Source organism: Panicum virgatum, chromosome 5N (assembly GCF_016808335.1).
Source record: "Panicum virgatum strain AP13 chromosome 5N, P.virgatum_v5, whole genome shotgun sequence".
Lineage (NCBI taxonomy): Eukaryota > Viridiplantae > Streptophyta > Magnoliopsida > Poales > Poaceae > Panicum > Panicum virgatum.
The window spans coordinates 65842933-65867838 of NC_053149.1; the positions used below are offsets into that span (position 1 = coordinate 65842933).

Consider the following 24906-nt stretch of genomic DNA (forward strand, 5'->3'; position numbering starts at 1 on the left):
GTGGCTCGGGGGACCCTGGAGTCCCAGCTGGCCCGAGCGCGGGAGGGCGGAGGCGACGCCGGCCGGAGTGGGGCCGCGGAGATCGCCCGGGTCGATGCCGAGGTTGAAGCCGGCCGGGGCGGCGCGGAGAGAGCCGCCCAGCCGGAGGTTGAAGCCGGCAGGGGCATAGCGGATGTCGCCACCCAGGCGGAAGTCGGAACCGGTGAGGGCGAAGCGGGCTATGCCGCCCAGCCGGAGACAGGAGGAGCAGGAGCTGGTGGGGGCGCACAAGAGTGCCCCGCCAGCCAAAGAGAGGGGGAGACCCTCGTCCTCGAGCCCCAAGGGCCGGGGTCGAGGGTGTCACGGAGGAGGAGTCAGCGCTAAGGGCACCGGTAGTGGAGGAGACCCGCGTCCCGGAGCCTGTGAGGGCCGGGGATGAGGGTGCCACTGCGGCGGCGATGGAGCAAGCGGCGCCGGAGAACGTGGTGCCACTGGTGGAGCTGCCGCAGAGCAGCGAGGAGTACAGCGACTAGGGGGACATCAACCCCGCTGCTGCGGCCGGTGCCGCCGACAAGATTGCCGAGTTCACGTCGGCCTCCGAGGAGGTACTCAGCATGGGGACGTCCGAGGGGCCCGGTCACGGAGCGATCATCCAATCCGGGGTCCCCTTGGACTTTCTCCGCAACAAGCAGGAGGAGGAAGTGGTCTGGAAGGCGCAGTTTGAGGTTGGCTCTCAGATTCAGGGCCACCTCGACCGCGCCTTGCAGCTTTATAGGACGATGGACCTTCAGATCAGCAAGGTAGGTGCCTTTCCCCTGGTTATTGCTCGTGTTTGGTCTTGTTTTTGTGTGCTCTACTCACGCTCTTCCATTTGCAACGGCTGAGGGACATCTCGCGGAACAAGAGTGCCGAGCTGGCCCGATTGTACTCCCAAGTGCGCTGGTTTGGGCAGTACAACGCCGACTTGGTGCTCCGGACGATCGATGCCACCACCCTGGTGACCAACCTGGGAGCGCGCCAGCGTGCGCTAGAGGAGGAGCTAGCGCAGACCGCCGGCGAGCGCGATGCCCAAAGGGCCGTGGCGGAGCAGAGAGCCCAGGAGGCCGAGGCGCAAATTGCCAAGCTGCAGCGAGCTAGGACGGCGCTCGAGCAGAAGGAGGCCGAGCTCCAGCGCAAGGAGGCCGAGCTCCAGCGCGAGAAAGCGACCATCGCCACGCTCACCGGGACCCTTGAGGAGAAGGGCAAAGCCCTCGAGGAGAACGAAGCGGCCGTCCGGAACGCGGAGGCCGCCCTCAAGGAGAAGGAAGACTCCTTGTCCGTGCACTAGGAAGCCGCACGGGTCCAGCAAGAAGAGGCGCAAGGGTTAATCGCGGGTAAGTGTTTGAAATTTCGCTGTCATTCGATTCTAGTTTATCGCAACTTATCTTGGTTCCCTTGTTCAGAGCTGAGGGAGAAGGTGGCGGACGAGACCACAACGAAGGAAGCTGCCAACACCGTGTTCACGGCGGCGCATGACGAATACACCGAGCTGGAGCGAACCGCCGTGGCCGTGTGTCAGGAGCTCGAGGGGGACGGTGCTCAGTCTAGTAGCTTGGTGGCCAGCCGCCTGCGAGCGCTGGGCGATCGGGTCACCGAGCACACCAAGAGCACCTTCCGCCTTGGCGTCCAACGAGCCCTCGCTGTGGCCTCGACGCACTACGAGATGGACCTCCAGTTGGTGTCATCGGGGTATGTCGTCCCGACCGGCACTGATGCGGACACTGCATCGGCCATCATGAACAACGCCGACGCCGCCGTCGAGGAGTTCGCCGCTGTCTTGACCAAGAAGCTCGAGGCTGACATCCCCCCGATAGCTGATTTCGATGCTGTTGAAGACCCGCAGAGGGGGGAGGACAACCTGTAGAGAGTCTGGGCCTCGGAGCCCATGTAAATAAGTTAGTACTTTGTTGTAATCGTACTTCTGGATTAAGTAATTTGTTAACGTATATCGACAGTGTGGCCCATTGAGGCCTTGTGTGTTCGAGCCCTTGTTTTTTCCAACTTAACTTCCGTGTTCTCGTATGCGTCTTAGATAGTTTTCAGCGAGGAAATTCGCGTTCACAAACGACTTAGGCATAGGGAGGTGAGTGGGGATGCCATATCCTGGAGGCGTAGGCGGTCCCGCGGCTCGGCCGATCCTGTTCCTTAGTCATTCATGCCTTGCGTCTACCTTTCCAAGTATACGAGGAAACTTAGATACGAAATTTTTTTGAAAAAACATTGGCATTTTTGGGGACGTTCGGGGGTTCCCCCAGTAGAAACCCCCGAGGGAGGCTTGGCTTTACCGAGGTAAAGCCGAGCGTACCTCAGTGTCCGTGCGCATCCGAGCCCCCGAGGGTTCGGAAAGTTCCCAAAGATAAATAAGTAAAGCATACTCTTTATTGCTTCGGGAAAATTTCTAAGTACAAGTACGAGCGATGTACAAGTAGCTTGGAATTCTAAGGGTAGAAGTGATGTAGCTGCTGGATGTTCCAAGCATTGGTGACGACTTCGCCCTTTCCGTTAGCTTAGCTTGTACACGGGTGTAGCCCCCCGGGGATGGCCTTCGAGGGTGTAACCCCCGAGGGTGGCCCCCGAGGGTACAAGCGACGGAGAGGGAGACCTGTAGAAAGTCGGTGGCTCGTAGAGCCCATGTAGTTGGATTAGCATTTACCTTAAACATGTTTCTATGCGAGAAAACAGATTAATGTAAATTGACAGAGTGTGGCCAATCAAGGCCTTGTGAATTCGTGCACACCATTTTTGTTGCTAAGTTTTCGTGTTCTCGTATGCGTCTTCGATAAACTTCTGCAAGGAATTTCGTGTTCATAAGCGTCTTAGGCGTAGGGTGGTGAGGGGGATGCCGTATCCCGGAGGCATAGGCGGTCCCGCGGCTCGGCCGGCCCGTTCCATAGAGGCTTACGCCTTGCATCCATTTTTCTAAGAATGCGAGAATCTTATATACGAAATTTTTTCGAAAAACGGTGGCGTTTTTTGGGGACGTTCGGTGGTTGCCCCCGTAGTAGCCCCCGAGGGAGGCTTGGCTTTGCCGAGGGTAAAGCCAAGCATACCTCAGTGTACGTGTGCGTCCGAACTCCCGAGGGTTCGGATGGTTCCAAAAAAATAAATAAGTAAAGCATACATCTTTATTATTTCAGGAAATACGAGTACAAACGGTGTACAAAAGGGTTTGGAATTTCAGGGATAGAAGCGACGTAGCTTAGCCTGAATGTTCCAAACGTTAGTTTTGGGCATCATTCGTCGGAGTAGCTGCTCTGGGCGCAGCGGAGCTCGTCGGTGGCTCAGCTGGTGCTGTTCGTCGGTGGGTCTGCCGTGTCGTTTGCCGCGTCGTTACCCCGCTCCGCCAGCTCGACCATGGAGAACTCCCGGGCGAAATCGTAGTCCTCCTCGCTGGAGTCGTCGGAGCAGGCGAAGCAGTAGTCTGCCGCAGCTTGAAACGCCAGAAATGCTTCGCAATCGCGGACTCCGGAGAAGTCCGGGGTGACGCGTTCGCGCACGAAGACGTACCCCTCATCCGCGGAGTCGGGGTACGAGCTGTTAGGTGGCGGTGCGACGAGGTTGCGGATCGAGATCTGATGATGACCCGGCGAGTCCTCGTACACGCCTACGTGGGGGCTGACGGATGAAGCGTGGGTCGCAGTGGGAGTGGGCATCCCAGGGGGAAGGGGCGACGTCACGGTCGCGCCCTCCTCGGGAGGCATCGTCGCTGCAATGGGTGGCGGTGAAGCGGTGACGTCCTCCGCCATGGTGACGGGCTGCAGCCCGCCAGCCTCGACCCATGTGGGGGAGGCAAGGCGAGCCGTTCTCGCAGTCGGTGATGGTGAGGTGACGACGTCCTCCGTCGCGGCGCCGAACTGCGACCCGCTTGCCTCGACCCGTGTGGGGGAGGCAAGACGAGCCGCTCCGCGCCGCGCCATGCGCACTCGCCGTGCGTGTCGGGGTTGGCTCCAGATGGGAGGATGTCCGTACTGTAGCCGTCGCCGGTCGCGACGAAGTCAAGACTCCCAAATCGGAGTGTCGTGCCTGCCAGGAATGGGCGCGGCTCGTCTGCCATCCAGGAAACAAGAGAGAACAAAGACAAGATGTCACGCAGCGTTCCCCCTACCTGGCGCGCCAACTGTCGGCGTCCTGACCTGGGGGCCCGGCACCAACTAGTAACGTGCTGCGCTATCCCTCACCCTGGATGGTTGATGCAAGAGGTAACACAGGAACGCACGGGGGTTTATCCTGGTTCCGGCCGCAGGGTCGTACGTCCAGCAAAGGTGTGCGAGTGCACTGTACTATCTTGTACTGGGGGTGCCTATAGTAGGGGGTACAAGCGAGACGAGAGAGGGAGGGAAGCTCCCAAGTCTCTGCTAGAGGAGATGATTGAGGCGAGTGCCAATATCGGGGCTCAAGAGCGTGTGTGCTCTATGAGCTATGCTGAGTGTTGGAGATGAACCTTGATCGAGAAGACAGAGCCCACGTCCCCCATTTATAGACACAAGGAGGGGCGGTGTACATGTATGGGAGGGGGGAGAAGTCGTCGTTCTTCCCCGAATCGGGGGCGTACAGTGGTCGACTACTGTAGAAAGTACACTGCGGGTACTGGAGATCATGGCACTGGGTGTGATAGTTGTCCTGGGCGTCATCCTTGGCCTTGCGGAGATCGCGGCGGTGTCCTGGCAGCCCCAGCGGGCAGCGTGGTGGTTGCTGTAGAGGGTACCGTCCTCTGCGCTTGGCGTGGCGATGTCCCGAGGTTCCGGCAGGCGGAGGTCTTGATCAGGTCAAGGTTCGGGCTGTGCTCGAGGGTCGTCCCCATGCCGTTCGAGGGTTCTGCAGAGGGGTAAGTAAAAGGGAAGTACGGGGAGTTGGCAGCACAGTGGTTGGAGCAGTGCCGAGCACGTCCCGCACAGCATCACAGGTTCCCACAGTGGCGCCACAGCGTCCGGAATGGCAGAGCAATGACCGGAGTTGGCGGACGGGACTCCGGTCACTGCCACTATGCGGAATGGCGGCCTGACGCCGTTTGACCTGGGCGCTGCGGAGGAGTGATTTGCCTTTAATGCCTCCGGACGGCGGGAGGGCGAGTGGATGGTGGTTTGTCCTTTCTGTCGAGGGGTGGCCTCGAGCGAAGCGAAGTCGATCTGCTTGCTCAAGGGTAGGCTCGCTACCCTCGAATGAGGCGGAGACGTGGGGCGCTGATGAGGGTCTCGGCGGGGAGCCCTCGAGCGAGGCGGAGACTGCCCCGCGGGTTCGAGGGGGGTGTGAATGGGCCGCACTGTGTACTTGGGCCGTGGATTGGGCTTCTTTGAGTCCTTTCCTTTCCTTTGGATCGGAAGGAGGCTGTAGGCCTTCGTGGGCCCGTTTGCCTAACATGTGTTTTGTGTTTTAAGGACGATTGGGTCCCCTAATTTGGGTGCCCCTAATTATGGTACCCGACAACTAGGCTTACCGGTTTCGACTACCTCCTACTCCCGGTATGCGGTTAGTACAATTCAAACATGATCAGTAGGGCCAACAACGGTACGGTCCTTATTTGACATGGACGGGGCTAAGATACCCAGGAACTCTGTCCTGCTGCCATACCTACATCTCATTAACCTTCCCCGTCCGGTCTCCATTTCCATTCTTTTTCATATCTCACATATTGAAGTATAAAGATAGTTGTACATCTCGCGAGTAACCGGCAATTACTCGGCTTCTATAAAATCCTATATCTCGCGAGTGACAAGAACTCACCCGACTTCTACCGAGACCTATTAAGCATGGCATCACTATCGTCCTATACATACTAGTATAACTCAAGGGAACCTAAGGATCATGCAACTAGGGTTCCAAATAATTCCTAAAACTTAATGCACAAGTAATAAATAAATATATATATAGTGAATCATAATTTAAAATCGTAGGACATGCACCGAGGCTTGCCTGGGGGTAACACTAAGTCAGTGTTAATGCTACTAAGGTCTTGGGCCCTTTCGACCTTGGGCCGGGTCTTCGGTCGCCTTAGTGAGTCCTTCCATCTTCTTGAGATGTCCACCGAACTCCGTCTTGTAGTTCGGCTCCAACACCGCGTGCCTCACGCCCACGCATGTACATCTAGCGTACCTAAATGAGATGTAACAATGCATATGTATAAATACACGGATGATACAATAAAAGCGCAGCAATACATGCACCAAAAATCATCATTGCCTACACATGAGCAACTACAAACGTAGAGGTTAATTAAACTCTGCACGAATCTAAACAAAATTAGCTATAAAAATATTTTAGCTAGCATAATTAGAACTATATAGTAAAAGTTGTTAAATAATATATTTTAAAGATCTAACCTACAGAACATGAAAATACAAGTCTAACAAATCTAGTTTTACATTTTTCCCATTTTTCTACAATTTTCTATGAAATTTACAAGTTTCAGCCGGAATTATAAACCCAGCACCACCGGTCAGACCGGTCCTACACAACCACTCACTAAAATCCAGGAAGCTCACATGGTCGGATGATCCGGCCAAACAGTACTTTTTGTCACTGGACGGTTCCGGATGATCTGACCCATAGGCCGGATGATCCGGACCCGCACCGGTCAGACTGGTATGCCAAACTGGTCAGACCGGTTATGACCGGTCAGACCGGCTGACCGAGCAAGATAGCAACGACTTATCTTATATGTAACATTTTCTACATTGACTCCATAAAATGATACAACTCAACACACTATATGATCTATCATGAACCCTAACAATATATTTTTACTATAACTAGCTAACTTCACCTTGAGCAAAATAAATTCACTAATGTAGATCATGAACACATTCTAGTGATGAGCAAAATCTAGTATGGTGTGACTACTGATACAGTGCTCTAATTTAATTTACAAGATTCTTCTCAAATATAAACTAATACTTAACTCATAGATATACTAACATATAAAGAAAACAACTAACATATCAACTACTTTTTCTGGACAGGAAACTCTTATAGCCGACTACATATGCCTAAACTAAACTACTACCTAGATTTCATAACTTCTAGACTATCATATTGGCATAAACTAATCAAACAAGCTTAAGCACAATTTAAATTCTAACAGAGGTTAAAAAGGATATTTCGCAAGAATAAATAGTTTTCCTTGTACATATAAATGTAACCAATCTAACAAAACTGATTGTGTATTTTTAGCATTTTTCTTTATTTTGTTAGGTAACCTAGAAGTTTTCGTCAAATGAATGAAAGGGCTCCCATCGGTCAGACCGGTATATACAACCGGTTAGACCGGTCGGAGACGACAGCCATGGCACCGGGCCTTGGCCGGCGGCGCGGCGAGGGGTTCTCGCAGGCGGCGAGGCTAGCCAGCAGTAGGGTAGGGCGGCGCGACGGCCGGGGCAGCGGGGCGGAGCCAGCGCGCACAGCAACACGGTGCAGGGACGCATGCGTGCAGCTCGCAATGAGCAACAGCATGGCGACGGCGGCGACACCATGAATCGAGCGCGGAAACTCGTGGAACACACAAGAACGAGGAGAGCACGAGCATTAGTGCCTCACCTAGCTTCGATTTGAGCCGCTGGACGAAGAAAATGGTGGCCGGAGCTAAGAGTTCGACGTCGAGGTGGAGCTCGATGGCCATGAATGGCCGGCGGCCGGAGAATCCTCGTTTCCCGGCTGTGCGGCGGTCGGGGCTCGTGTCGGAGGGGCTGAGGAGGGAGCTAGGGAGGCGAGGGAGCTTCAGTTGGCGGCGATTTGAAGATGGTGGGGCGGAGGCCGGGGATTTTGGCCGGCGGGAGCGAGCTGCTCGAGCTCGTTCGAGCTCTGCTCGAGGAAGAAGGAGGCCGGGGAGCTGTGCGTGAGAGAGAGGAAAAAATATCAGGCGGCCAACTCGGAATAGGGACAAAGATGTTCGACACCGGGGATGGCCGACGCGTGGCGTCGTACGCCGGCAGTGATGCTCGACGCGCGGCAACTGGCCGGTCATACCGGTCGGATCGGTCAGAATCTGGGGTGTTACACTTTTGATCCCCTGGACCCTGGTACCGTGCAGATTCCGAATCCCCATGCTCTATTATCAAATTATTAAGGGTACGTTTATTATTTTTATTATTTATGCCGTTAATTAATTACAATGTACCATGTTTTCACGCATGAACGAGACCACTTCAAATCCTGCCGTGCACTATATACGGTAGAAAGTTGAGCTTTTCTGGCCCAGGCCGACCACCCAGCTTAACGTGTGGCGCATGCGTCTACCGTACCCCGGGCATTGCATCGTGTGCTCGAGCTCCACGAGAAAGTAGGTGGGCGACGAGCTCGACCCCGCTTGGCAATAAGGCGGTTGTGTAGGCGCGCATCATTTGCCAGCGCGCTTACGTGTTCCATGTCTTGTTGTCGGGTCGCTCAGGGCAGGGCGCGGTGGGAGAGCCGGCGAAAACGGGGATTGCCTCGTCCTCGTACCAAAAGCACACGGCTCAGATCGGACTAGTACTCGTAATTAAGTCCAATGCACTAAGAGTAGTGTATTTCTGCATGCCAAGCCAAGCCACCAGCAGTCCCAACCTTTATTTAGATGCATAAAGTTTTGACTGTAAAACACTGTAGCATTTTCGTTTATATTTGATAATTATTGTCTCGTCATGGGTTAACTAGTTTTAAAAGATTCGTCTCTTATCTTAAACTATAAATAAATTATGTAATTAGTTATTTTGTTTAGCTATATTTAATATTTCATGCATGCGTTCAAAGATTCGATATGATGGGAAATTTTTAAAATTTTGAAATTTTGAAGGCATCTAAGGTCAGTCCAGCACCCCGAATCGGACCTGACGGTTTTGCAGGTGCCTCGCAAGCTCATCATCGGTCAGGGGATTAAAGCAGCAGGCGGCAAACAGCGGCGGCGCGTCATCGTCATCGGATGAGTCGTGGAGGTCCATGCGGACCGCAACTTCCTTTCCCGTCCGGCGAAGCGCATGGATGGACACGCTCGAATCGGCAAAGCCGAAAGGGACCCCGGATCAGCGTGCATGGGCGCCAGGTGCCCCGCTGCCACCGCGCACTCCGGCACCATGATTCGGCAACGGAAATCGCTGGCCGGCCCGGGCCCGGCCAGCGGCGCGACTACACAAGCTAGCTGATCGAGGAGAGCAGTGAGGACTGCAGGCTGACGGCGAGCACCGGCGCCGCCGGCCGATGCGGTGGGGAGCAGAGTGCCGACACCGGCCGGTTGTTGCGTCGCGCGCGGATCGACGCCTTTTCACGGTCGCCTTCTGATCGATCGCCACATTGCGTTGCCGTCACTCACTCACTCGTCAGCTATCAGAAGCGCAGGACGGCCGGGGCCCCGGATGATCGGCAGATGGACACGGCCGGCGAGCGGGTGAGGACGTGTACTTCACCATGGTGGACGCCGAGTGAGTGAGGACTGAGGACAGATGATGAAGAGGGTAATTTATGGCAACATGATACAACTTCAGCTGCGCCACCTTAAACTTGCAGATGATGAGCTTCTGTTGATAAGATCACTGGAATCATCCCTTTTGGCAGCAGACCACTGGGCACCAGGCTAAATTCTACTCTCTCTTAAAATAACAACACACAATAAAGTTCCTAGACCAATCTGGTAGTTCTCCTAGCGTGAGGAGCAAGCAAAAACTAATTGGCACAGCAATAGCAGCTTCGGGATGCCAGATATTCGAAGAAAAATACACAACAATATTGCACTATTTTTTTTAAAAAAAAGGATCTTGCTTTGCTTGGAAGTGGACGAAGTAGAGACGTGGCAGAGTGCCATGTAAGCTGTGCCGCTTATTAAATTAAAGAGTTGAACCGTGCAGATTACATGTCGAGTATATGTGTTGTGATAGGATGGAAATATGTCAAAATTATAGTATAATTTCCTTTTTAATAGACAAATGGAGCATGTTTTTTTAACCTTTTGTGTAAAAAATAGAATATAATCTTACAACGATTTTAATATTATGTTAGCTCACCACCTACCACCTGCATTGCTGCTGTACCGGATAGGATCTTTGGTCACAGGATGCATGGTCTTCACACAATGATGGTAAAGCATAGAAATATGCATGGGCATAGCTGGGCGCCACCCTTGTCGACTTTTTTTTTTTGAAGTAAACACCCTTGTCGACTTAATGTCCTTTTGTCTGAATTTTCTTTGTAATTTCCCATTATAAAGCCGGCTTTGCGTACCCACCCACCCACTCAGGATAGATGCTCGTGTTTCTCTAAATTTATTTCAGAGAAAATTGATATATTTGTTAAAGTGACCTATACTGACTTGGTCTAGTTTTTCTGATGTTTTTCCTAATATGCTCTCATTGGGTATGATGTGTGTACCTGCATTTACATATACTAGCCTATCAACTCGTACTCACACACGGGCTCATTAGAATTAAGATGAAATAGTTTATAGCTAATAATTATAATTATCTATTTCACGTTCTCCTTCATCTATTAAATATTCTAACACATACTTCAAAATACATATTTATCATTATCTAGTTGCAATAGACGATTTCATTTTGCATCACACCTCCATATGTGTTTTATACTTTTAATTTAACCATTTTCTTTAAATTGGTATTCTTATCTCTTCCATCATACACAATGTTGCAAATGGCGACCTATAAAATTTAGTAGAGTGCTCCCAGAAAAGCTATAGAAGCTATAGCGTCAGCTATGTCCTTTAGCGGTATGCAAAAAACCATAAAAAATATCATAAATTTCAGCATATATTTCATAGCAGGCATGAGTGCGGATACAGCTAACCATAAAAAATAAGTAACAAACATGAGATAAGGTCTAATTTGTAGTTTATAAATCACACGTGTGTATGCGATTTATAATATATAGTGGATTTAGCAATGTTGCGCGATTTAGCACTTCTATTTCAACCTATAGTGGAGTTAGCGGCATTAGTGGTAATATTTGCAATATCGTTGCAGCCCTCATCTGTAGAAGATGTGCAGGACATTTGCAATATTGATTCTACCTGAATACATAGTGACACATATCATGAGTAATAATTTTATATAAATAATAACCTAAGTAATATATTTATTAATAATAAAAATAATAATTTAAATTTTATATTGGTTCACTTTATTATTTTATTATAATTATATAATTTAGATTCGGATTTAGGGGTTACTTCAACTTTAAATAATGACATAATTTGTAATTTATGTGCAAATTTAGGGGGTTATTTGCATTATTTTTATAATAGTATAGGTAGGTAATTTATAAGAAGATTAGAGGGTTACTTTAGTTTTTAATAATAACATATGTATGTAATTTAGTGCTAGTTTAGAGGGTTACTTTATTCTATTTTCATAATGGTAGGGTGGGTAATTTAATAGGAAAGGCAACAGGTCCAATGACTATTATGATTAGAGTTGTCGGTTGATAGTCGAATGTTTCTGATTTTTATGAAAATTTCTAAAATTTTTCTATTTTTTTAGAGTGTGCATCTAGAATCCTAAGTGGCTTCACATGTAGGCTTCAAAGGAGCCTCAAATTAGTAATAATAAGATGGGTGAGTGTGTGCGAATATACATAAGTTGTAAAATCTTGATAGGAAGAACACAACTCGTGTAAATATGTAGCGGATTCATAACTAAAGTACATAGAGCATTTGTTTAGTGGTATATAACCGGCATCTTCTATGTGGTGTGGTATAATTTTTTTGGCATATATTCTTTCTGATGGTATTTTATATGGGAGAAAGCTAAATCTCACTCGAGTGATTTGGAGGCTCTCCTCACTCAAATTTTTTTCTTCCCCATCTACACCTTCTTCTCCAACTGCGGCGAGCAACTCTGGCGAGGTTAGAGTTCGGGTTAGGGTTCCGGGTTGCTGGGGGGCGCTGCTAGTGGTGAGCCGGCCCGGCGGTGGTGGTGGGCACGGGGGCGGTGAGGCTGGCAGCGGTGAGGCTGACAAATTAAAGCTAGAGGTAGAAGATGAAGGAGAGCCCTTGGATTTTAATCCAGTGGTCCAAAAAATTGAGTGAGAAGAGGTGATATTTCATTCAAGTGAGGGATAGACACTTTAATTTGTCATCATCTATATGCATATAGGGCCTACCTGAGAGGATTGGATAGAAGTAATCATGCACATCTCCATCGACAGGTGATAATAATATATGGTAAAAGTCATTGCTTGCCATATCCTCATCGAAAGCAAAATATCCTTATTAAAAGGTGAAGAAAATGTATGGACAAATCGAAGATAGCATAGGGTTAAAGTTCTCCAATGCAGCTGCGATCTTCTAGTTTCACCCTGAAGGAAGCAAACATGGCACGGCACACAAGGATTCTAATGTATCTAGACGCAATCCTGCGACACCATAGATTTGCATCCCGCTCTTGCAAAGTGCCTGAATCGTGTATGCGCATTAGGCAGGGCAAAGTGATGCGACTGGGAATGCTGTGGCAAGAAAGAGAAAGCCGATGATCATTTTATCTTTGCTGCTTTTGTTGTGTACTGGCAGTACTGCGTCTGGGATGCACGGGTCTTCCTAGTCCACGATACTCCACTGGTGTCAAGTCAGCACGCCCCTTTATCCTTCTTTAAAAAAAAATAGTGCCAGTTTTTCACTAAAGAGCTTTTGAATTTTGATACCCAATGTTTCCGACCAAATTCCATGCTGATAGAGAATATAAGGGAATCGTCAAAAAAGGAGGGAACAAAGGAAGCAGAGTTTGCTAGGGCACTTGCACCAACCATCTTTTAGTAGTTTAAATGAGTTACTGGATGCAAAAGAAACATTTTTCGATTAACTTTGACCGTAAACCATCTAAAATACCATTTTTTTCATGTCGAATCTAACAAGTAATGAAAAAAAGAATCTAACAAGTAATGACATCGTTCTTGACAGAGAAGGCTACAGAAGTCTTATAATAATGACTCTTCTAAATGGACTTGCATTTAAGGTTCCATGAGTATCCCTCATCATCATTTAACCTTAGCCAATTTACCGCCCAAAAGGTTAGACAGCCCAGCTGTGCTGTTGATAGATAGAGCAGCTTGCTGGGCTTCGTTCGGTCAAGCAGATGAGCGTTGGGCGATTTTGTTGGGTACGGCAAACACGGGCCTAGTGTTGTGAGTCTTCGGAATGGTTCCTTATCTTGGGCGGGCTTACACAGTTCTTATCTTCTTGAGAGCCCATTTGAAACGGTTGGGGCGAGATCCATGAGAAAAGGAAGAAACAAAAAATATTATGGCTTCGCCCGGACTCGAACCGGAGACCTTCAGTGTGTTAGACTGACGTGATAACCAACTACACCACGAAACCAACTTGTCAGGTTTCAACTTCCTACTTATATTAATCAATAATTTATTAGCTGGGCTTAAGTTCCAGTTTCCAATCGAGTGTACACGATAAAGCACTCGTGCAATACACATAAATCTAGCCAGATAACTTACAGACATATTTAGTTGTTCCAAATCAAATGCTAAATATCAAGCAGTACAGTACTACAGGCAGCGGCGCATACACACAAAAGTATGATCGGTCAGTTGCATGCGTCACGTATCACGTATGTACGTCTGCCATGGCGCGCCCATCAGATCTGAATGCTTCCATTCAGAGCTGCGTCTGGAAGATGGTGACGTGGCCCAGGCGCTGCACCATGTCGGCCACGGACCCCACGGCGGCGAGCAGCGACACCACGAGCGCGCCCACGTTGAGCGCCTGCAGCGCCACCCACTTGCGGCTCCCCGGCGCCACCTTCGCCTGCGCGATGTACATGGTCACCGGGAGGTACACCGTCAGCGGCCAGAAGGCGATGGCGCCGAGCAGCCCCAGCACGGCGTTGAAGAAGGGCAGCATCAGCGACACCACCGTCGTGGCCGCCACGAACGCCGTGCGCACCACCAGCTTGCACATCGTGAACCGCGCCGCGCGGCCGCCGCCGGCCAGGGGCAGGCGCACCGCGTACTCGTGGTGAAAGAAGCCCGACCCCGGCCACCGGGTCGCCAGCCACTTCTCGTAGCACGCGAAGATCGGCTGCGCGTACACCTGCATGCAGAATTGAAGAAATTAGAACAGCACGCTCATCATCAGTCATCACACACATACGTACTGTACTGTGCGAAACAGCCAATAAAAATATGGTCACCTGATAAGCTCCGACCAAGTGGATGACCACGGCGACGTTGGCGACATCGACGAGCCAGAACGGCTCGTCGAAGCCGGTAAGCACGTTCCCCGGCACGGCATTGCCGAAGGCCGCGTACCCGATGCAGCCGAGCGACACGTAGAAGATGGTCGTCACGCCAATGCCGTAGAAGCTCGCCTTCTTCATCGTCACGTTCTCTGACGGCGGCGATTTCACGGTGTCCTGCGGATCAACGGAGGAGCAATGGCGCCAGTGTTACTCTATATCCAATCTCCACCATGGACATTAGTGACGTGCAAGAATGAATGTACCTGGATTTCTATGAGGAGCATGGAGTAGGTGTACGCGAAGGCGATGTTCCCGAGGGCCTGCAGCGAGTGCCACGTCTTGGTCGACGCGGACACGCTGGCGGCGGCGCCGATCTTGACGCCGAGGAGGGTGCCGTGCGCCGCGTGGTTGGACGCGACCTTGGCGGCGCTCAGGAACAGCCCCACCAAGGAGTAGGTGCACGACATGACGGCGGCGACCACCGAGATGAGCGTGAGCTTCTCCAGGCTCGGGAACTGGGACAGCACGACCTCGACGAGGCCGAACACCACCATGTACATCGTCCCCGACGAGGCGCACGCCGCGTCGTGGCCCCTGTGGTGGTGGCAGTCCGTGCGCGCGACGGCCCTGCCGTTGACATGCGCCCAACAAACTTTGTTCAGCCCAGATCAATGCGCCCCCACTGGACTGAACAATCGTTTTCAGAGACAGTTACATGATGCTTGTGGCAGTGGTGATGGTGTAGCCCACCATCGTCCCCGAGAGGATCGCGTATTGTGCGAGTCCGCACACCACCACATCTCTAGGCCCTACACATGATTGATCATCAGATTCAGAGCAATTCTTGTCAGTTGTTACAATCAGGAACATGCTTCCAGTGTCCAAGAAATTCAGAAGAAGTCCTACGATTTGGACACTCTTGGTTACCGAGGCATGATCGGACGACGTCCATGTAAGTGTGGTTCCGTTTGCCGTGGACGGGGTCCGGCGTGCGGTAGCAGTCGGACAGGAGGACGGCGGTGTAGTAGGTGATGTAGGCGCACCCGATGAGGGCGAGGGGGCCGAGGACCCAGCCCATCTGCGCCACGCTCCACGGCAGGGCGAGCACGCCGGAGCCGATCACGGCGGTGATGGCGTGAGTCGTCGCCGTCCATACCGTTCCTGTAAAATATCCAGGTCACTAGGTCAGTTACCATCGTTCACATTCTGAAAGAATGCAGAACAGAGCATTTCCATGCGTGTTGTACGCTGTAGCAAGAAGCTTGTTATTAGTATTTGCGATCTCTGAACATTTTCAGTAGAAAGATTTGGATACAGCACTGACGCCATCATGACACTTTCAAGTGCGTTTGCTAGTCAACTCAGGACTTCCTTTTCCCACCAGGTAGGCCGTCATCATTTTCGATCAGTTTTCGTAAACAAGTTGAGGAAAGCGAGCCCATTGATCTACTGCCCATGCGCTGGATACCATTACATAAAGCAAAACCAACTGAACAACCAGTGTATAGTGTATGTGTATATACGCCCTCTCCATTATTGGCTTCCAAGTTCCAAGCACTACCAAAGTAGCAGCAATTATACAACTAAAGCATGCTTATAAGAAAGTTAAATAGCTAAACCAAGATTTGGCCGTGTTGCTCGTGCTATATTAGCTCAACTGGAGCTGCGCAAACTCACTCTTTTGAGCAACGTAAGCATGCACCTGAGAAGAAAAACCTTTTTCTGGAAACTGCATCAGGTCGCCTATGTGTGGAGTATGATGTGGCACTCAACAACCTTGCAACAGTTGAGAATTCAGGTATTTACTTCCAGGCATAAACTAGTCAAACTAACAAGCCAATAAGACCCCGTAAGGCAAACTAACAACAGTCGCATCCATACAGATTCTGCACTTCACCAGCCAGTGTTCAGGACGGCTCAACTGTCCAGTCATACTCACAAGCTCTGTCCAGGCCTCCAGGGCCACAAATCCACAATGGAGGGCTCCAAATGCACTTAGCTATGTGCTATTTTGATGCCCTGAAAGCTATTTGAAGAATTAGGATTCCTGATGAAAGTGGAGAGAGCACAACTTGCAGGTTTCCAGCCATCCATTCATCCACATCCCAATGATGGCCCACGCTATACACTTTCTGATAGACTATTACCGATTCCAGATGAATAATTTTCTCCATTCTTTTCGGGATTCCAATAAAACAGTAGGATAATGATTTGCAACAACCATCTAATGACATGATCTCACACGCCACTATGCCTGAATATAATCCTGAAGGACTAGTATTGGCAGCTGGAACTGTGTAAGAGTAGAATGACACTAAATACTTCATTACTACTTGTTCCAGGGTATGTTAAAGGTAGTGGCTGCCAAGTCACTGGCATTTTGGATCTTGCAAGGAGCCCGGTGGCTGGAACCAACTGGCAGCAGACACAAGACCCAGCTCCTGCATCAATACTATGCCACTAACGCTCTTCCAATCTTCTTAAAGGTGTGGTAACAGAAGCTTCACTCAATGCATGTCACATTTTCAGGTGCTGAGTAGCTTTATTCAGTCAGTGGCGGACCTAAAAATTTTCTAGAGCCCGGGCCAACATATACATGTGTTGAGAAGGTTCTACGTATTGAGAGTCCTATAGAAAGGCTCTGCTGGCTGCATTGTGAGTTGAGCCTTATCGTTGCTGTTTGCTGCTGGCTCACCCGTCCAACGACCGCTCACCACTACTGTAGTTTGTTTTTCTCTGGCTGTGCAGCACTGCAGCTCCACTTGCACTCGCAAAAGTGAGCCCGGGCACGTGCCCAGGGTCGCCGGGCCCTGGGCCCGCCCTTGTATTCAGTTATACAATAGGCAACATTTTCTGGTGCTAGCTTTATTCGGTTATACTATGCAAAGGTGCCTGTTTTTTTAGATAATGAGGCAAAATAGAATATATCCTTTGCAGTCATCTTCAGTATCACGGTGCTATTTTAGAGAAATTGATACGCTCAAGGAAAGTAAATCTCGTTGAGTCACGCATGCATAAAGCATGGCAAGTCAAGGAAACTGAGGTCAGGATGGAAGTTCATAATTTTGGCGAGGTGCCAAATGTGATCATCATAAGCAAAATTGGTTTTGTTTCCCTGAACATGTTCAACTAGATCTCTTGATCGTATACTAACATATCGTTTTACTCAAATTTTAAATTTTGCCTTTTTTATATTAATTGATATAAAAATGAGTCTCAAATTTCTGCATTTAGGAAGATGTTGGCGTCAGATCTAAGTTGGGCCCTTCACTCTAAATATGCCATGTATATATTACTACTACATATTTAAACCAAAGAAACTAAATACTGCATTGCCACTGTTTATTTGTTCTGATTTTGTAAATAAATAGCCTTTCTAGTTTAATTAGTGACATGGGCCCCACTGCAAGATGATTAGCATTCCTAATTTGTAAGTTTTGCAGGTAACAAACATCAAAAGGATTAGCTTAAATTTTGAATGGAGATCTATGTGTGTCCGTCTTCGTATGATGAGGTCCTCACATTTTTCCGGATAAAATGGGAATTGAATTCATTCAAGTTTTATGTATGCCCATGCTCTGTCAACCTTGCCTTGCTAGTATTTTTTTTTAAAGAAAGACGAAGATCCAAAGAGGTAACGAGAAGGGTCCGATGTCTGAATGACATGCAAGAGAACTGAATGTCTGAATGCTTCCTAAGTAGTGCTGACAACTGAAAGCTCCACGGCTCCTCGGTCAAAACTCGAAAGGGACAAAGACGGCTCACGCTCCTATCCAGAGTAAGCAACGACGACATGGACGTGTAGATCTACTGGCTACTGCCATGTATGATCCCGGGCTGGAAGCACACATGGTGAGTGTCTGGTAATGGCAGGAGATCGCTTTAGATGGTGACGGTCTTTCTAGAAACCTTCTAACATGAAACATGAACTGTTCTGCACTTCTAGCGTCTCTCGTATGTTTCTACCACTTCCTATGGATCTATTGTTCCAAGAAAATAAAATCTACGGATCAGAGGCATGGAGAAATTCACGTCTCGCCAGTACGAGGACACGGGCGGAACGCCATACGAAAGCATGGCGGTGTTAACGAAGGCAGACAAATGATGAACAGAGACCAAAATTCAGGGGCTACAGAGCTCGATGGGATGTGTACAGGTGCTACACTCTCGGAGGGAGCAAGTGCAGAGCCCAGACTGTAGTACCTGTTCTGACGCGGCCATCGTCGTCCACCTCCACCTCCTTCCTCTCGACCTTCTCCACGTCCATCTTTCTCTCTGCTACTTTGCTTGATACTCTTCTGTCGCTCTCTTCTCTCTCTAGAGCTGAAGGCTGTCTCTGGCAGGGATGAATGATGGGCTCGGTGCGCGGCCGCTATATATAGAGGTGGCAAGCGTTGCACCTGACAAGCCTTTCACTGTACATTCATTCTTTTATTGTCCTCAAACCCTACGAGTTCTAGGTAGGGCTCAATAAGATCAGGTATACGGCCGTACGGGTACGTAATTTATGGAAATATTTGTTCACATTTTTCCTTTCCATTTATGTTCCCCGAGCATAAATGGAACGAGAAATTTTGTTTGCCAGCCATTTACGTATTGATTCAAGAAACTAGCTAGTATGCCGTAGCACATCTCTAAGAGTTCCACAAAAGACAACCTCTGTCCACTGTCCTCCGACCTTTGCTTGCTTGCTACAGAAAATGAATATTTTTTCTGTGAAATGTCTCTAAAATTTCTGTAAAATTCATGTGTTTCAAACGTATCGTACAAACAACTACAATCAATACGTGTATAAATTTACATTCTCCAATATGTTGTGCACCCAAATTTTTATTTTTGAAAAAACAAACAAACAAAAGAGATATCCATGCAGTAAAGGCTTTACTTGGAGTGGAAAACAAAGCTGCCTTGCGACTCAGACTTTTTTTTTTCTTTTTGAGTCTTGTACTAACCTATAGAGAAAGAAAAGAAAGGGAGCACTTTGAAAGCATATGCCATACATGCATGAGCTTCCAAAAAAAGGGAAATATACTTCGTTTTGTAAAAGCCGGTGGCGCCACGAGAGCACCCACCCTGCAAAAACTGCACTGGAGACCGTTTGATGTGCCATAGTGAGATCAATCTCTTGACACCACTGAAAGTGTTTTATGTACAGTTAGCACTTGGCACTTGGAACATATATACCCCTTTGTAGTACGCCATGAATCATGTCGTGGCTCGTATTAACAGTGGTGTCTCTTTTACCCAAGTGGTGGCAAGTCTTAATTTTGCCCGGTGCTCCTTTTGGTTGGTGGATCACCCCATCATTCAGTCAAAAACTAAGTGTAAGAAAAAGGTAAAGCCGATATCTTTTGTAGAACATCACTTCGAGACCTAACTAGTATAAAGCGGCCATACACTGCACCCGACAGAGGTCAACCTCTGTCCATGATTTTAACCCGCACCTCACCTCTGCCCTACTTTGCCAAGCTGATCGTCTCAAGGATAGATTTTGTCTGCGTGTTCCACTCACATCAGCTGATCAGCGTGTGGAAATTGCTTTGTGCAGGCGTCTGGCTGCCGGTATTCCGAATTGGTTGTGCACGCCGTATCCGAGCATGGGGGAGAACACGACAGCACAAAACAGCTAAGGCTATGCTAGTGTATACCCTTGTACTGTACGTGTCGACGTGGACGGTGGACGAGGTGGTGCTCAGTGGTCCGTGCTCACGCAACTGAACCGATCGCGAGTCTGGAGGTGACCACTCGAAACGGCGCAGCCGCACATCATCAATGCACGGATGACATGCCGCCGTTGCTTCGTCGGCAGAGGTCTAGGATCACGAAAGCAAAGCTAGGGCTTTGTGAGATCGCTGGAGGTCTGGAGCAAGGCAAAGCCAAAGCGACCTTTTGCTCGGAACAAACGATTGTCAGGTCAGATTCCGCGTTTCGTAGCCCGAATGCGCAACAACTTTGCCTGTACAGATATACAGCAGCCTGTAGGCAGGCAGGCCACTGGGAAAGTTCCTCTCTTTCTTTTTTTTTTACTGGAGAGAAAGTTCCTTTCCTGTGCGCGTGTGCCAGCCACATGACAACATACTGCCGTGTGCCCGGGGGGCTCCTATATATCTTGTAGAAGGTAGATAAGCTATCTATCTTTAAAGCCCATTTGGCCCAATTAGTTACTGCAAATATGTTCAACTTTTTTCTTAAATATGTTCAATATTTTTATTAAACATGTTCAACATTTGACATTGGAAATGTTGAAACTATATAGATGAAATGTTGAAATCGTAAATGTTAAATGTTGAAATGACAGATCCAAAATGTTAAACCACTAGTCCTTCTCCGGCGACCTGGCGGCGAAACGGGCGGCGCGCAACGGCAGCGCCGGGCACGGCGGCGGCGGAGACCAGGGCGGCGGTGCGCGGAGGCCAGGGCCGGCGCGCATGACGGCCATGGCACGGAGGCGGTCCAGCGGCGGCGGGCGTGGGGACGGATACAATCAAACATTATGTCTGGTGCACACAATGTTACAATTACAAGCGTTGGGTATACTATACATGAGCACGGATGATATGGTTCACACTTCACAATCATTCAGCAATTACCCGGCCGTCACTTGTTTGTGGAGAACCTGTAACAAGCGTAGGAGACCGTGGCGTTGGTCCAGCTCTGGTGGATCTGCTCTGCCTTCACGCTGTCCCCGGCGGCGCCCAGCGCGACGTGCAGCGGGTAGAAGTGGTCCGGCCACGGGTGCGCCACCTTCGCGTGCGGCGCCTTCTCCTCGTACCGGTTCACGTCATCGTACCTGCCCCAAGGCCACCGGGAATCATCAGCACCGGTAGTAGAGTAGGAGAGCAGGAGCACATCACCGGCTCGGCTCCAAGCGCCGGTCAGTTTCGCCTTTTCTTACCTTCCGCTGAGGAGCGCGTCCTTGAGCCAGGTGTCGAACTCGGCCGCCCACTGCGGCACGGGCGCGTCCATGGGCCCCATCTTGCGCAGGTTGTGCGTGGCGCTGCCGGAGCCGAGGACGAGGACGCCCTCCTCCCGCAGCGGCGCCAGCGCCCGCCCGAGGTTGTAGTGGTACGCGCCGTCGCGGTCGGTCTGCACCGAGAGCTGGCACACGGGGATGTCGGCGTCCGGGTACATGAGCATCAGCGGCACCCACGCGCCGTGGTCCAGCCCGCGGCTGTGGTCCTCCTTCACGGGGCCGAACCCGGCTTGCTCCAGGAGCTCCTTGGTCCGCAGGGCTAAGTCCGGGGCGCCGGGGGCGGGGTACTTGAGCTGGACGAGGACAGTGGCAAACAGTTTAGGCTTCAGGATCAGAGGGGAAAGTTCAGGCTTCAGAGCAATTCAAGCTTTCAAAGCATGCTCATGATTGAATGAAAAAAGATGTGATGGGTTTTATTTTAGAAGATAAAGTTGCCATCCATCATCGACGACTCAATAAAAATGAATGCGCTAAACTAAGTTTACACGCTAAAAAAATACCGAGGCCCCAAATTTCAATTGACATCAAACCTAACCAGTCTGACATCTCAACCGCTATCTAAATTATAGCATAGTAACAGTAGCTAAAGTAAAACAAACATGTATTGACTTTGCAACAGAATAGTAGCGGGCTGGCCGGCTAATGACTAAATCTAATCAATTCAGCAAATGGTAGTGCCACCTTACCTACTTCAAAGTGCATATGCATCATAGCAATGAAAAATAATGTCCTGATTTCTGCTGCTAACACCCTTCCCCAGACCCCGCACAGTGCGGGAAGCCTACGGCACTGGGTACGCCATTTCTGCTGCTAACAAGCGAGCCTATGTGCTCACATAGCCAGCGAGATGTCTGCATCTTCTAGATAAACTACTATGTACTATCAACCGATGAGAGAGCTCAGCGGGGCATGCCAACAACTTGCACAATGGGTATTCCAACTACTATCAATCTGAGTATCTGACACTGCACATCTGAATTTCATGTCGAGTTGACCAGACCATTGGCTCTAGTAACATTGGTTTAAAATAAAACATGATCTAAGCACGGCGAGGAGTATCTTTTATCTGGAGATATGCAATTTCCCCATTTCTACGGCAGCAGAGCTGATGATCTGCTAGCAACTCAAAGCATAGGCCATCTTTGTCTAGACGAACCATTTCAACTACGAGATGCAACAATCAACTGCTAAAATCGTATAATCCAGTGTCGCCGGCCGTTCTACGCGAATGAGGGAGCTTCCAATTTTGACTTCTCCCCGTGCACACATAGCGCATCCCTACCCCAGAGGAAGACAAGGGCGGCGCTGGTAAATCCAAAGAAGTCGCCGCAATTTTGCCTATGCGAAATCGCGAGAAAATCAGAAGCCCAATTTCGACACGCCCCGTCATCTGAAACCAGAGCCCCAACAGAATCGGGATTCGGGAGGAAGAGACGGCAGGGAGGGCCGCCGGGAGAGGAAAAGAGGCGAGCTAGGGGATCGGACCTGGTACATGTGCTTGGGGAAGCCGTAGAAGTCGTGGATGGTGTCGTTGGTGCCGCGGATGACGTTGACCGCCGGCGTGGCCGTCTCCCAGTGGCCCGAGACGACGAGGATGGCGCGCGGCGGCCGGTCCCCCGCGACCCGCGCCGGCAGCCACGACTTGAAGAAGTGCCGCGCCGGGATCGCCTCGTCGATGGAGAGCGTCGGCGAGCCGTGCGACAGGAAGAAGGTGTCCATGGCCGGGCCGTGCGCTGGTCTCCGCAACTCCTCCTCCTCGGCGCCTGCGTCTGGCCTCGCGATGTCGCCGCGCCGCTGCTGCCTCTCCTCCTCCCGCGTCGCTTGCCGCGCGTCTGGTTTGGGTCTGCCTCTGCCAGCTCGGGCCTGGCTCTGCCCCATTAATCTCGCTAGAATATCGCGCGCGTGCGTCGCGTTTGGTGTGAAACTTGTTTTGGTCAGCTGCTGCTGGTGGCGGTGGACGGAGACGGAGGAGGTCACAGCCGGGTAAGCAATGACGCACGGCCGCGTGTTTTAGTCAACCCCGCTAACGAGGGAGCAAAGCGGATTTTGTTAGACGGGCCTTTTCACCGGGCCGGTCTTCCATGGGCTTGCTGTGCCTTACCAACACCCAGCCCAAAATGGCAACTGGGCTGGAGCTAGGGCACCTCCTTTTCTCAGCCCACTAAGAACGAGAGGGAAAAGGAAAACGGAATACTAACTGCCAACTGTCTACCACTACCAGAATTGAAGGAAGAGCTTGAACGCCCTGGCATATACGCCACGGCGGTCCACATACCACATGCAACCAAGTCCACATACGTCGCAGTTGAGGTCAGGTCACGGGTCTTCAGAGTTAAGACAGAGAAGGGTGTCTTCCACCATTAGTCAAGCATCTAGACGATCAAGTTCTACTTGGACGGCGACCGAATGTCCACTGTCACGAACGTGCTCGATCCGTCAATTTTCTTCAAGAGCTTAGCCTCCAATTCGTCAAGAATCCAAGATCAGCTGCTTGAGAATTGCTCGCTTGCTAGTCCATCCTGGCTGCAGGTCTGCAGTGTATAAAAGCTCCTGCTGCTACCTCGTCAAGAAGCTAGGCCAGTTCAGGAAGAACACAATCAGGTAGCAGCAACCGATCAGTGGCCATGGCGGCTACGAGTGCTGCCAAGAGCCTGCTGCTCTGCTTGACAGCATTCGCCTTTCTTCACCACCTCCAGTTTCAGTACCCTGCTGTAGCTGCAACATCGCTCAGCAAAAATGGGAGCAGGGACGGCGGCCACGGGAGGACCTTCAGCCTCACGCTGTACCAGCAGGAGACCATCAACAAGACCGCGTACATCATCGTCGACGGCGTGGCCGGCGCGGGCGTCAGCGAGACCACCACGCCGTTCGGCACCATCTACGTCTTCCGCGACGACCTCACGGTGCGCGCCGACAGGGCCTCCCCGGTGGCCGGCGTCGCGGAGGGGAGCTCCATCACCACCACCCTCGACGGGCTGCAGGCCCTGTCGCTGGCCAAGATCACCGTCGACCACCGCGGCCACCGGGGTTCCGTGTCCGTCCTCGGGGGCACCTACAACACCAAGCCGTCCGACTACCCCGTGGTGGGTGGCACCGGCGACTTCGCCTACGCGCTGGGCTACGTCCGGTCGACGCCGGTGGACCTGCGGGGACGAACGGTGACGTACAAGATGGAGCTTCACTTGTATTGGCCGCCGTACGCCCACTACGCTCCTGTTCCACACAAGGCCGTATAGGTATCAGTCTATGGAGTGTATGGACTAGTATACGTGATATACGCATCATCTACACCGTTCTCAATAATCTCTGGTCCTGGTGTATTTTTCTAAGTATATTTGTAGGAGTATACAGTTTTATATTAAGGGTCGTTTTGGCATGTTCATGTTTTTGGTTGCCCACCAAACGGATCCTAGCATTACACGGTGGTGTATTTTCTTTTCAATTTTTTTGGATAAAATAAAGGAGCGGAATGCCAGTGTAAGCGTGTGCATTTTTTAGTTCCCAAAAAATTTCCTACAGTATCTGTCACATCAAATCTTCAGACATATGCATGGAGCATTAAATGCAGTTGAAGAAAATAGCTAATTACACATTTTAACTGTTTCATACGAATCTTTTAAATTTAATTGATCTATAATTGAATAATTAACAAATTACAACGAAATGCGCTATATTTTCAAAACCCAAACTTTTTCGCTAACAAAACACAGACTCAATGTAGTTGTTTACTATTTCAATTGCTGCAGCGTCCGACGT

At 50.2% G+C, this 24906-nt stretch overlaps 3 protein-coding genes, 1 long non-coding RNA gene and 1 other non-coding gene across 5 annotated transcripts; 1 reads left to right on the plus strand and 4 right to left on the minus strand.

Moving 5' to 3' along the window:
- Positions 1-5852: 5852 nt before the first annotated feature.
- Positions 5853-7847, minus strand: LOC120672265. The gene is made up of 2 exons (XR_005674035.1): positions 7549-7847; positions 5853-6108 (listed from the first exon to the last, which is right to left on the minus strand). It is a non-coding gene; the product is annotated as an uncharacterized LOC120672265 (long non-coding RNA).
- A 5382-nt stretch (positions 7848-13229) lies between these two features.
- Positions 13230-13303, minus strand: TRNAV-AAC. The gene has a single exon. It is a non-coding gene; the product is annotated as a tRNA-Val (tRNA).
- A 3-nt stretch (positions 13304-13306) lies between these two features.
- LOC120676060 (amino acid permease 2-like) lies at positions 13307-18518 on the minus strand. Its single transcript, XM_039957278.1, has 6 exons — positions 18381-18518; positions 15105-15338; positions 14893-14986; positions 14441-14804; positions 14130-14351; positions 13307-14029 (listed from the first exon to the last, which is right to left on the minus strand). The coding sequence occupies exons 1-6, from the start codon at positions 18442-18444 to the stop codon at positions 13595-13597; spliced, it is 1413 nt and encodes a 470-aa protein (XP_039813212.1). The 5' UTR covers positions 18445-18518; the 3' UTR covers positions 13307-13594.
- Positions 18519-20646: 2128 nt separating this feature from the next.
- LOC120676658 (extradiol ring-cleavage dioxygenase-like) lies at positions 20647-23142 on the minus strand. The gene is made up of 3 exons (XM_039957980.1): positions 22636-23142; positions 21073-21443; positions 20647-20967 (listed from the first exon to the last, which is right to left on the minus strand). Exons 1-3 carry the CDS (start codon positions 23026-23028, stop codon positions 20775-20777), a joined length of 957 nt encoding a protein of 318 aa, XP_039813914.1. The 5' UTR covers positions 23029-23142; the 3' UTR covers positions 20647-20774.
- Positions 23143-23457: 315 nt separating this feature from the next.
- On the plus strand, positions 23458-24646 carry LOC120676659. Its single transcript, XM_039957981.1, has one exon. It carries the CDS (start codon positions 23775-23777, stop codon positions 24384-24386), a length of 612 nt encoding a protein of 203 aa, XP_039813915.1. The 5' UTR covers positions 23458-23774; the 3' UTR covers positions 24387-24646.
- The last annotated feature ends 260 nt before the right edge of the window (positions 24647-24906 follow it).